Genomic DNA, 11691 nt, shown 5'->3' on the forward strand with positions numbered 1-11691 from the left:
AGGCTTGCGGTGGGGGTGGGGGCGGCGGCGGACTCTGGGGCCTGGAGCTGCTTCCAGAGGCCCCCGCCGCCCTGGGCTGGAGGTGGGGCACAGCGGCGCTGCTGTCCAGGCAGAAGTCTCCCCTCTCGGGTCTCTGGCGCTTTCGGAGCAGGATGGGGTCCTGGGTCCAGGACTTAAGAGTGCAGGCTCCCTAGGGGGCGACAGAGGGGAGCCCCTGACAGTCCTTTACCCCCAAGTCCTTAATTAACGCTGCGCTTGGAATGAGGCGCCCCCCACGAACCCCAGATTGTGTTAGATGGCCGCGAGACCTCCTAGAGTCCCCAGGGGGCACCCTTCCCGGGCAGGCGGCCGAGCCGTCCCAGGTCCTCGCGCGGGGAGGGGGCTGGGGCTTTGGAGGGAGGTCTGGTTCGGAGCTGGAGCCACCCCCCTTACGGCTGCGGGTGGGTGGGTGGCTGGGGGTGGGAGTCGAGCTCGAGGAAGCGCTGAGGCTTCCCGCCCCCTGCGCTGATCTCGAGCGAGCTTGGGTTCGGTGCCTGAGGCCGAGGCTGTGCGTGTTTGGACAGGGTCCCCCTGGCCCGGAAGATCTTAAGGTGTTTGAGACGCTTCCCCATCGTGGGCGCTGGAGTCGCGCTGTAGCGCTCGCTCCTCGGGAGAGGGGGCCGCGACGGGTCCGGGACTGCCTTGGGAACGAAGGCCCTTGCCCAGCGATCCTGAAACCGCTGGGCCCCTAGGGCCCTCGCGCGCCTGGCGCACAGACCCTCGGGGCCCATCAGCTCTCTGACTCCTCCTTGGACGCTCCTGGGCGGAGCAGTTTCCTTCCCTCGGGTGGTGTCGGTGAGCGCTGCCGCGGGAAGAAAGGACAGCCGGGGCCTGGAGGGGTGGGGGACACCTGCGCGGTACTGGCTACAGTTTGCCGGGGGCGGGAGTATAGTGGTCTGCACCTCCGAGACCGCTTGTCCAGAGGCGCCCCAGACCGAGTCCGGAAATCAAGCCCGTCCCTAGAAGGCCCAGCGTGCCTGAGAGCCCCGTCACCTATGTGGGAGCCCCGGCGCAGGGAAGGAGGAGGGAGCCGCAGTGTCTCTCCGGGGAGCCGTGGGGACCCCAACCCTGCATGACCTGGGTGCGCTAGAGCCCGCTGACCGGTAGCTTTCGGACCTGGCGCAGGTGTCCCCTGCCCCCACCCCCAAACCGCGGGTTGCTTCTCGGTTTTTTTTCCTCTTTGCCCCAGGCCCCGGGGTTTTGGAAGCCAGGTGTTAGGGGTCGGGGAGGGCACACCAGCCTTTGTATTCAGTGTGAAGCCCCGCAGACATAGCAGAAAACCCCAGTGGCTTCCCTTCCAGGGTTTGAGCTTACATTTAGTGGGAATGTCACCTCCGATCTGTCTTTCTCCAAAGCAAGGAAGGGCGTTTCTCTAGGGGAACGTTTATTTTTAATTTATTTTATTTTAGGCCCATCTGGTTTTAAATGGTTTTAAAGAAACGTTGCGCCCAAACAAAGCCGAGGAGGCTATGTGGTTGCAGTCACTGTGGGCAGCAATAAGGTCCACCCAGGGCTCGGGACACTGTCGATAGGGACCGACTACTGCAAGATTGGACTGGAATAAAACAGAAAGTGTCCCCTTGTCAGATTCCCCCAGAATGTTTACAGTTCACCTTGGGGAGTCAGCTGGGGCATCGCAACAAAATTCGCCCTTGCGAATGAGCTGCTTTCCCCCTGCAGTGAAAAAAGTCAGTTACAACAATTGGGCCAGTGGATTTCGTTTCTTTGAAAAATTTTAATGAACATTGCTCATCGTTTTCACGTCTGGGCGACAAGTACTCTGGGGGGGGGGAGAGGCCCCCTCTGCGTGGAAGGAAGTTTCGTGTTCTGCCTCCAGCTCCCGAAGGACGGTGCTCACCTCTCGGGGTGCTGGGGTGGGCCTCTGTCTCTCCTCTCCTTCCACTTCCGCTCTCGGCCGCACGCCCCAGTCCCCGCGGTGGCGTTAGGGTCGCCACAGCCCCGCACCTCTTCCCAGTTGAGGCTTCCGAGCGCCAGGCCCTCCGGCGTCAGCTGCCGAGCCGGCGAGGGCTGGGCAGGGCAGGGCTGGGCTGGGCTGGGCGAGGGCGCGCGGCGCCCCTGGCCGCAGCCGGCCGCGGACTCGCAGCTTCGGGCTACGGCGGTGAGACGCCGTCGTTCCCTACTTCGGAGCCCGTAGAGCGGTCCGCCAGCCCCCTGGCGCTTAGGGGCACACTGCCCAGGAGGCCTCTCCTCCCCGCCGCCCCTCGGAGGGGCTGGATGGCGCCGTGCGGCGGCGCGGGCGGGCAGGGCAGAGTCGGAAGCGCTGGGGCTCGATCTCAACCCAAAACTTAGTCTAGGTGGAGCGGGTGGGTGCGAGGCTGCACTGGGACATAAGCACGCCCAGCGGTCGGTTGCGCCCGTCCCGAGTGCGGAGTCCCTAACTGCACGTGACCCCATCTTTGGGGGGTCGAAGGGAAGACGCGGGAGGCGAAAACACGGGGCTTTTAGGTATTTGGATCCCGCGCCCCAGCCCCGCGCGTCTCGGCGGCGCTCACGGTGGGAGTGGCAGGTCCCCTGGCCCGGCAGGTCACCCTCGGTCCGCGAGGTGCCGCCCACTCGCATCTTCTTCTGGCCCCCCGAAGCCTGGGTCTCCGAGCGGCGCCCGGCAGGGTGCGGGGCGGAGCTAGGCTGGGACTGGCTGGGGGCCGGCCCGCCCGCGCCGGGGCCTGGCGCCGGCCCCCGGGGAGGAGTTATGATAATTTCCTTCTCATTAAGGCGCTCGGGTCCCCCGGCTATCGCCGGGACACGGTGCGGGCGCGGCTTCCTTGGTCCACCGCAGCGGCCTCTCCACCCGCGGGCGCCGCAGCCACGGTCGCACAACCGCCGATGCGCCTCCAGTGACCCGAACAGCAAGGCCCGCGCGCGGCGGGGGCGGCGGCGGACGCCTGGCCACCGTGACCCCAATTTTGGATTTACCGCTCGGGGGGTGGGGGGAGCCTGGATTTAACTGGCGGCTGTTTTGGGGGACGCCGGACGCCATGTTGTGGAAAATAACCGATAATGTCAAGTATGAAGAGGACTGCGAGGTGAGCTGGCAGTGGGGCGCAGCCCGGCCCCGCCCGAGTACAGTCTGGGAGACGGGGCCGCTGGACCAAGATGGGGGCCAGGGCGCAGCAGCGGCGAGGCGGCACCCGCCGCTGGCCCTCGATGGGACGGGTCCACTCTTCCGCAGCCCCCACCCCGTTTCCCGCCCCCTCGCGCCCCCGTGGCCGGGCCTTTGTAAGGGCCAGTTCTCGGGAACGGGGCTCGGAAGGAAGGCAGGTCCCGCTCCCAGGGCTTACCGGTCGGTTTCTCGCGAAGCCCAGCGCAGGCTTTCTCGGGAGCGCGCCGGGTCTACCACCCTCAGACGCGGCTGGCCGCACGAAACCTCCGAGGGGCGAGCGGGGCCCTGCCAGCGCCACTTCGCCGAGTGCCCCCCGCGGCCAGTTGGTCACCTGCCCCGCTACCTCTTCGGGGGAAGCACAACAACCGAAGTTTGGCTTTCAAGAGAAGTGGGGGCTGGGGAGGGGGGTGCTGGGGCCAGATGGGGCCGTAAGCGCCCGCGAGTGCTCCAGCCTGTCGGACAGGTTGAGCTAGAGTTCCGGAGAGTGGGAGGGAGGGAGGCGGCGAGCGGGAAGAGGAAGAAGACGCGGGCGGCGGGAGGCGTGCGCCTGGGCCGGGAGAGGAGCCGCGGCTGGCGCGGCGCGGGAGCTCACCGCACCCCGGACCTCGAGGGGCTACCCCGTTTGCACGCCCGGACACTTCCGCTAGGGGGCGACCGTGCCATGCATCTGGTCCCCGCTACCCCTGTGACCTGGGGACACTTGGACCCCGTCCTCTGATTGGGACCGAAGTCGGACAGCCGTGGGGCGAGGGGACGTGCTCAGGCAAGGGCGCCCAGTTCCCGGGGTCCCCAATGCCCCCGTTTGTGGCGACTTGTGGGGCCCCGGGCCGTGTCCGGCGGAGCGGCCCCAGTTCCCGGGCCTTTGGGCCGCGCGGTGCCGCCCGCAGGGAGGCCGCCCCGCCGTCCGCCGCGCGTCCTGCCCCCGTCCTCGGGCGCTGCCGGGTGGCTGGCCTGTAGGGAGTGTCGCTCGTCCGGAGGTCTTTTGTCCCAAGGGCGTGGAAGGGAGGGTCGGGGCGGGGAGGCCGCTCACTTCCCCAGCCGCGCGCGCCCTCCGCCCGCGTCCTCCGCCCGCGCCGGCATGTGCGGGCTGGTGAGCGACCGCGCTCTGCCCCGCGTGCGCCTCGCGCCGGCTGCGTCCCGGGGCCCCGGTTTCTGCTACTCCTGGCGCGAGGCTTGGGGTTCGGACCTGGAGCCTCAGAGCGCCTCGGGAGTCGGAGCGCCCAGGTCTCCGCCGCAGGGCTTCGGGGAAGCCTTCCCCCAGGTCTGGGCGCCGGTCTGGCGGGGCGGGCCCGTCCCCGGGGGGGGGCGCCGGGGGCGGCGGCCGGTTCGCTGGAGCCGGGTTTCGCGCTAACAGGGTCTCGGCTCCCCCAGGATCGCCACGACGCGAGCAGCAATGGCAACCCGCGCCTGCCGCACCTGGCCTCGGCCGGACAGCACCTCTACAGCCCCGCGCCGCCGCTCTCGCACACCGGAGTCGCCGAATACCAGCCGCCGCCCTACTTCCCGCCCCCGTATCAGCAGCTGGCGTACTCGCAGTCGGCCGACCCCTACTCGCACCTCGGGGAGGCCTACGCCGCGGCCATCAACCCCCTCCACCAGCCCGCGCCCGCCGGCAGCCAGCAGCAGGCCTGGCCGGGCCGCCAGAGCCAGGAGGGCGCCGGCCTGCCCTCGCACCACGGGCGCCCCGCCGGCCTGATCCCGCACCTCTCGGGGCTCGAGGGGGGCGCCATGAGCGCCCGCCGGGACGCCTACCGCCGCTCGGACTTGCTGCTGCCGCACGCTCACGCCCTGGACGCCGCGGGCCTGGCCGAGAGCCTGGGCCTCCACGACGTGGCGCACCAGATGGAGGAGGTGCAGGTGAGCGGCCCTCGGGGCTTCTGGCCCCCCCACCCCGCGACCGGGCGCTCGGCCTTGCGCCCCCAACTAAAGGCGACTCTGTCCGTTTCTCCCCCAGAATGTCGAGGATCAGCACCTGCTTCTGCACGACCAGACTGTTATCCGCAAAGGTAGGTGGAGGGCGGGAGCCTCTCCCTTCCCGCTGCAGCCGCCGCCGGTGTTCTCACTGCCGGGCGAAGTTCTAAGCTTCTTGGCAGGGGCGGAGGCCCTTGGTGGCTGACTGGGGCACGTGGCGAGGGGACTGGACCTAGGCTTAGGTCGCCTTTCTTTCCCACCCCAAGGGGAGAGGGTGCCTGGAGCCGTGCACTTCCGGGTCTGTTACTGCAGCTTCTGGGGGTTGAGGCCTTGAGCCCCAGGGGTTCCCGTTTTCCAGGCCCGCCTTCCAGGAGTCAGCCCACACAGAAAAACCCGCATCCCAGCTGAGGGTTGGTTCAGGATCCACTGTGTGAGCTGATAGGATTTCTGATTTCAAGAACATCTGTGATAAGGAGACTTCAGTTTGGGTCGGCAAGAAAAAATGTATTGAAACAATCTGGTCTAGCAAAGAAATTTTTCTACGTGCCTCAAACCAGGCGGAGGGGACCTGTTAGGATTCTTTGCAGGAACTGGGAAAGGGGATTTGGGAAATTGGATTAGGTGGTACATGAGTGGCTTATGGAATCAGGTTATGTACTGACCGGATTCCTAGGCAGGCCATTTTGGGAACTGGAGAGGATGGAAGTTAAAGGCGTAGTTAAACCGTTTAAAAAGCAAGTGGGGAAGATCAGTTTTGAGGGAGAACTCAGAAAATAAACTGAGTTTTCCAGTTATGTCTACAGAACAGGTGTGTTTGTATTATTTTCTATTGTGCTGTCAGCTTCACTGAAAGATTTTGGCAAAAGAGCTGAATATCAGTCTTAGTACTTTGGTTGTTCGTTGAGGAAAACAAAGTCAGGTATTTGGTTATGGGCGCAGTTCTTTGGAAAACAAATGTTCTAATTAAATAGATTTTAGCAGTGGCTGGGAAATGAGAACCTCGGTGCTTGGTGCTTAGGATCCGGACTCATTATCTTCCCAAGGCGTTAACTTGTGAATCTCAGATTGGATTATCTTTGAGGAGTGTGACTTTAAAAAACATGGACCCCGAATTTCAAGCCCCGTCTTTCTCCACCTTGATGCATGGTTTGGAAAGGCCTCCGTGGCTGGGATGTGGCTGTTGACCTCCAGTCTTCACTCCCAGGTCCCATTTCAATGACCAAGAACCCTTTGAGTCTCCCTTGTCAGAAGGAGCTGGTGGGGGCCGTGATGAACCCTAGCGAGGTCTTCTGCTCCGTTCCGGGAAGACTGTCCCTCCTCAGCTCTACGTCTAAATATAAAGTGACCGTCGCTGAAGTCCAGCGGAGACTGTCCCCGCCCGAGTGCTTAAACGCCTCGCTGCTGGGAGGTGTCCTCAGGAGGTACGTGGGCGCGTCCCGGGCCCGTGGCTGGGTGGGTGAAGGGGGGGATGTATACAGGGACCGGAGGTATTTTTAACATTTATGTAACTTTTAAGCCTAACGCTGAATTCTAATCGGCTCAGAGTTTCTGTACATTTCTTCTCTCTCAGAAAAAAGTGCCAAATGCAAGAGAAAGTGCTAGAACAGTGATAACGAATTATCGCGGTTGGAATTGGCTTTCATGGGTGACACACACGGTGGCACTTGCGTTAGGGAAGGGCAGCTCCGGGGCTGTTGTCCCCCTGGGGTGTTTTTACTTGGGGTGGAGGTGCTGCCGCTGTTTTAACAAGTGAGAGTGTGTCTGCTCCAGGACATCTCGCAGTGTTCTGTGCTGATGAAAAATAAGTTGGCGCAGGTGAATTTGACAGAAGCCTCCTGGGCCCTGGGTTACCATCTGTCCATCACGCTGATGGGCTTTCGGGGGTTTCAGCGTTGACGAGCACGTGGGCAGGGCGGGGTTTTCCAGTGTGGCTCACTGAACGGCCACCCTCTGCTCTGTCACCCAGAGCCAAGTCTAAAAACGGAGGCCGGTCTTTGCGGGAGAAACTGGACAAGATCGGCTTGAATCTTCCCGCTGGGAGGCGGAAAGCTGCGCATGTCACCCTCCTGACGTCCCTGGTGGAAGGTCAGTGGCCTTGGCGGTCGGAAAGCTGGGTGGTGTCCGCAGCCTAGAGAAAGGAGGAGGAAAGCACTCGGCTGTGTCCTAAGCTTCACAACTTTTCAGTGAAGCACAGTGGTTTTGGCAAATCAAACTCAACATTGGCATAGGTGTTTTAAGTGTTCTGAGTTCCCAGAAAATCCCTGCTTAGAAGAAATCTGGTTTCCCGACTTCAACGCACACTGGGGTGTCAGCATTCCCGGTTGCACAAACTGAGTTTTGAAAGCTGCAGTCAGTCAGCTGGTGCACCTTTGAAACTCGGCCCTGGAAGGCAAGGGGAGACATGAACTTTTCTCGGGGAACTTAGCACAGACAGACGCTGGCTTATCTGGCTTACCGTGGGGCATGTCTGAAGCTTATATGAGTTGCAGTGTCACCCCGTTCAATAAAACGCCTGCTTACTCTTGGGCCCTCAGATGTCCTGTTTCTGGGGACATTTTGTGGCTGTGAAATGTTGGGATTGAGGCATGCAGAGAAAGCCCTTTTCGCTCATGATTCACCTTCTTTGTTCATTTCCACCCCAAATGAGGAAAGTCCAGGACCCACGGATGTGCCCCTTCCCCCACCCATAGCTTGTGGGACGGGTCCCCCCCACCCCCCAAACAGCCTAGAAGGCAAGCAAGCCTTGAAGGGGCAAGGGAAAATGATGTAATATATATTAAAGATTTATTTATTGATGCATGCAGAGCTGGGTACAGGCCAGAGGTGCAGGGGTGGAGAGAGGCTTCACCAGAGACAGTGGGGAGCAGAACAGGCAGATCGACGAAGTACACTGCTGAGGGAGCAACGGGCGGGTCACGAGAGGTCTGCTGCACCCTGGGGTCACCTCCAGGGTGGGGATCCAACTCATGTTGAAGTGGCTTTAGCTTCTTAGTGCTGCGCTTTAACCTGCTGCACCACCATGGAGGACCCAATATATTAAAGATTTATTTATTTATGCGTGCAAGAACTGGGGTACAGGCCAGAGGTGCTGAGGGGAGCACTGGGTGAGACAGGAGGGGTCTGCTGTACTACGTAGGTCACTCCCTGGCCGGGATGGGACTTGTGCTGAGTGGCTGCGGACAGCTTCATAGTGCTGCACTGCAGCGAGGGCCCTGAAGTTAATGTTTTTAAAACAAAAGGAAAATGGAGTGTAGCACTGAGACTCCCCTGGAGCCTCCAGGGCCCGTCCAGTGGGGCGTGGGGGAGGGGCCGGGGGAGCACCCTCAGCTCCAGTGGCTCCGCTGGTGAGCTGGAGGAGGGTTGGCAGAGAGCTGTGCGCTCCCTGTTTACATGCGTCCTTGGAGATCTGCTTGGGGGCAGATGGAGAAGTGGGGGTGTCCGAGCATGCAGCCTGTGCATGTGGCGGGCTGGGGTGTCCAGCTGGCCAGCCGAGCATGCAGGACGCTCTTGAGTGGGCCAGAACAAGGATTCTGAGGCTGAGTCCTGAAAGGCGGGGGGTGGGGGGGGGGGGGTGTGTGTGTAAAGGGGTGGAATCAGGGCATGCACTATTGTGGGGTTTGGACAGCATGTGGCCTTGCACCCTGAACCCCACCTCTGGGGGAGGTGCTCTCGCCGGCTCCTCCCTCCGAGCACCAGTGTCTTGGACAAGGGAGTGGCCCAAGTTGGTAGTTGGGGCTTTTCGCATTTCTAATAGGAACCAGCCCTGCCTGCCTGAAATAAACATTGTGGAGACTTGACCCCGCCATCCTGGGCTCCCCTAACTTATAAAAGAAAGTCCCGTGCCAAGAGCTTAGTCTTTCAGAGAGAGACCCGACCCATTTCCTTCTGTCAAATGGTAAACTTCCCTGCTTCTTCACACAAATGCGACGTTGTTCACAGAGAAAAAGCCAGGTGGAGGCTGGGAGGTTCAGGTCCGGCTGGGCCCGGGCCCTGCTTGGCATGGTTCCGATATAATTGGAAAGTTGGTCTTTCCCCCCCATGTGTGATGCTGCCCTCCATCCCGGTCGGAGAGCGTGACTTTCAGTGGCTTCAATGTGGGGTACGAAGCGTCTGAGGGTTGCTGGAAGAGGGGGCCTCGAGGCCGGGCTGCCAGAGCCGCCGCCCTAAGTCGGTTCCCTGACTCGTGTTTCCAGGTGAGGCTGTTCATCTGGCTCGGGACTTTGCCTATGTCTGCGAAGCAGAATTCCCTAGTAAACCAGTGGCAGAATATTTAACCAGGCCTCATCTTGGAGGTCGCAATGAGATGGCGACTCGGAAGAACATGCTGCTGGCCGCACAGTAAGTGTCCAGCCTCGACTGAGGGCTTGCTGCCGACCTCGCGTGGCGCGTGCGTGGGCCCGTGCATGTGTCCGTGTGTGTGCGTGTCTGAGACACTCCCCGAGTGCAAGGAAGAAAAGATGGCTGAGTAAGTTGGGGCCTGCAGCCAAAGAGAAGGGTCAGGAGGCTGCTTTTAACAAAGCCTGAAGAAGTGACCTTGTCGGGCAGGTCAGGGGCGTGGAGTGGCCAGTGCTGCTCTCTTGCCCAGCTGCACGGTCAGCCTTTCGTGACTGTCTTTGCAGAGCTGAGCATAATGTGCGGACAGACGCAGTTTCGTCACATCCAGTGAAAGTGGGGTGCCTGTGTGTCCTGACCACATTTTTTGGTGCTTAAATGCAACGCTCTGGGCTGGATTTGTTGGGAACCTGGCAAATTAAATGTCTCTAGAAGTGCTTAATGCCGCCGCTGTGAGGTTTCTCTTAGAAAGCAACAGTAAGTTGATGTTTCAAATGCTGGGACATCAAGCCAGGAATTGGGGCAAAAGGGGGCACGGGGGCCCAGCTGGGTCCGGTCGGGGAACGTGTAACGTCCTGCTCCCGCAGGTTTCGGAACCACCTGCCCTGAGGACGGGGCCACCCCCTCGCCTCCCGGGCTGATCTGACCCCGCTGGTACTGGTGGTGGTGACTGGGACTAATCTTTCTTAATTGCAGGGAGGATGATGAAAAACCAAATGCTGGGGCCGAGCACTGAATAGGTGCTAAGAGCAGCCACCGGCTGTTAGTGTTGGCCGCGGGGGGTGTGTTGGCGGCTTGTCCTGTCCCTGACCCCTCCCTGTCTGGAGCGAGATGGAGCTCACGGGTGTGTGACTCTCTCCACAGACAAGTGTGCAAGGAATTCACGGACCTACTAAACCAAGACCGAACACCCAACGGGAACAGCAGACCCACCCCCGTCTTGGAGTCCAACATCCAGAACTGCTTGTCGCATTTCAGCCTCATCACCCACGGCTTCGGCAGCCAGGCCATCTGTGCCGCCGTGTCTGCTGTGCAGAACTACATCAAAGAGGCTCTGCTAGTCATAGACAAGTCCTACATGAACCCTGGTGACCAGAGTCCCGCGGATTCTAGCAAAACCCTGGAGAAGATGGAGAAGCACAGGAAATGAAACGGGGCCTGCGAGGATGGAAGCATCTGGGAGGAAAAGGGCCAGGAAACTCACGCTCCCCTGGGACAGAGCGGGGACCCCTGGCCGGGGCGCACAGAGCTGCTACCCGCCTTCCCGCTCAGCCGCCTCTGTTGACCTTGCTCTCCACCGCAGCTCTGGACAGCTTCTCTGAAGGTGACAAGTGCTGGTTCTTTATTCACTAAGCTTTGATTTCATTGTTTGGAACCCTACGCCTCCTTTGCTCTGAAGTGGTGCTACAAGTTTCAGAACCTTTTAAATAAATCCCCTGGGCTCACAACGAAAACCTACATGTAGCTGTTGAAAATGTCGAATGAACGAGATTCAGATCAACCTTTTTTTATTCAGTGTTAAGGTAATGGCTGGCTTCCGTGTCCACTAAATATTTATCTTCAAAAAGTATTTATCTAGCTTCTTCAGATACCAGATCCCACATTCAGCAGGCGACAGATTCTATCAGCTGAGCAACTAGTGACTAGGTGGTATTTGACACATTTTGCACCCCTGTTTCCAAGGGGATCTTTCAAAACTTGTTAAAAAAAAAAAAAAAAGGAAAAAAGCCTACTGATTTTTTTTTTTTTAAATACTTTTTTGAAAGTTAACTCTTCCAATAGGAGAATCTTTGAAAGGACATGTTCCTTTAAGGTACTGAAGCTTTATTTGCATATTTATTTCACATCTTGGTGTTTTGAGTAAACTTGAAAGGGCAGGCATGAAGCTTTTTGTTTCTTTTTTTTTTGGGGGGGACTGCCTGTCATCCCCAAGACCTGGAGAAGGCTCTGGATTTTGCCAAGCAGTGTGTTGGGTGTACAGATTTTATTTATGCATAATTTAATGGGGTCTGTAAATACGGGTGCACTTCTTACGACTTTTTGAGAATGGGATTCAATTTTAATATTAGCTTTTCAAGGTGACGGGCTAGTCTAAAATACCTGCCAAGGTTTTCATTCCTATGGACACAGGGTAGTAAGGCGTGAAGGGTCCTGGCTGTTCTGGACGCTGGAGAGTTCCATTTAACGGCTGTTCGCAAAGCAGGGACTTTGCTTCTGCCTGCTGGGAGGGGCCCTGCACTGAGTGTGCTACGTGTGTGGGTGACTCGAGGTCTGGCATTGAGCTCCAT

General features: G+C 59.8%; 1 protein-coding gene across 1 annotated transcript; it reads left to right on the forward strand.

Moving 5' to 3' along the window:
* Positions 1–2799: 2799 nt before the first annotated feature.
* TFAP2C (transcription factor AP-2 gamma (activating enhancer binding protein 2 gamma)) lies at positions 2800–10594 on the forward strand. Its single transcript, XM_004686907.2, has 7 exons — positions 2800–3083; positions 4532–5017; positions 5115–5166; positions 6276–6492; positions 7038–7156; positions 9265–9409; positions 10268–10594. The coding sequence occupies exons 1-7, from the start codon at positions 3036–3038 to the stop codon at positions 10551–10553; spliced, it is 1353 nt and encodes a 450-aa protein (XP_004686964.1). The 5' UTR covers positions 2800–3035; the 3' UTR covers positions 10554–10594.
* Positions 10595–11691: the final 1097 nt, after the last annotated feature.

This window comes from Condylura cristata, unplaced genomic scaffold (assembly GCF_000260355.1).
Source record: "Condylura cristata isolate star-nosed mole 26May11 unplaced genomic scaffold, ConCri1.0 scaffold00022, whole genome shotgun sequence".
In the NCBI taxonomy this organism is placed as follows: Eukaryota; Metazoa; Chordata; class Mammalia; order Eulipotyphla; family Talpidae; genus Condylura; species Condylura cristata.

Excerpts from the sequence above, each read along its gene's own strand:
- TFAP2C (XM_004686907.2), top strand. The coding sequence starts at position 3,036 with ATGTTGTGGAAAATAACCGATAATGTCAAGTATGAAGAGGACTGCGAG. Across the intron at positions 5,167-6,275 it reads CCAGACTGTTATCCGCAAAG|GTCCCATTTCAATGACCAAG; the intron begins GTAGGTGGAGGG and ends CTTCACTCCCAG. Across the intron at positions 7,157-9,264 it reads CCTGACGTCCCTGGTGGAAG|GTGAGGCTGTTCATCTGGCT; the intron begins GTCAGTGGCCTT and ends TCGTGTTTCCAG.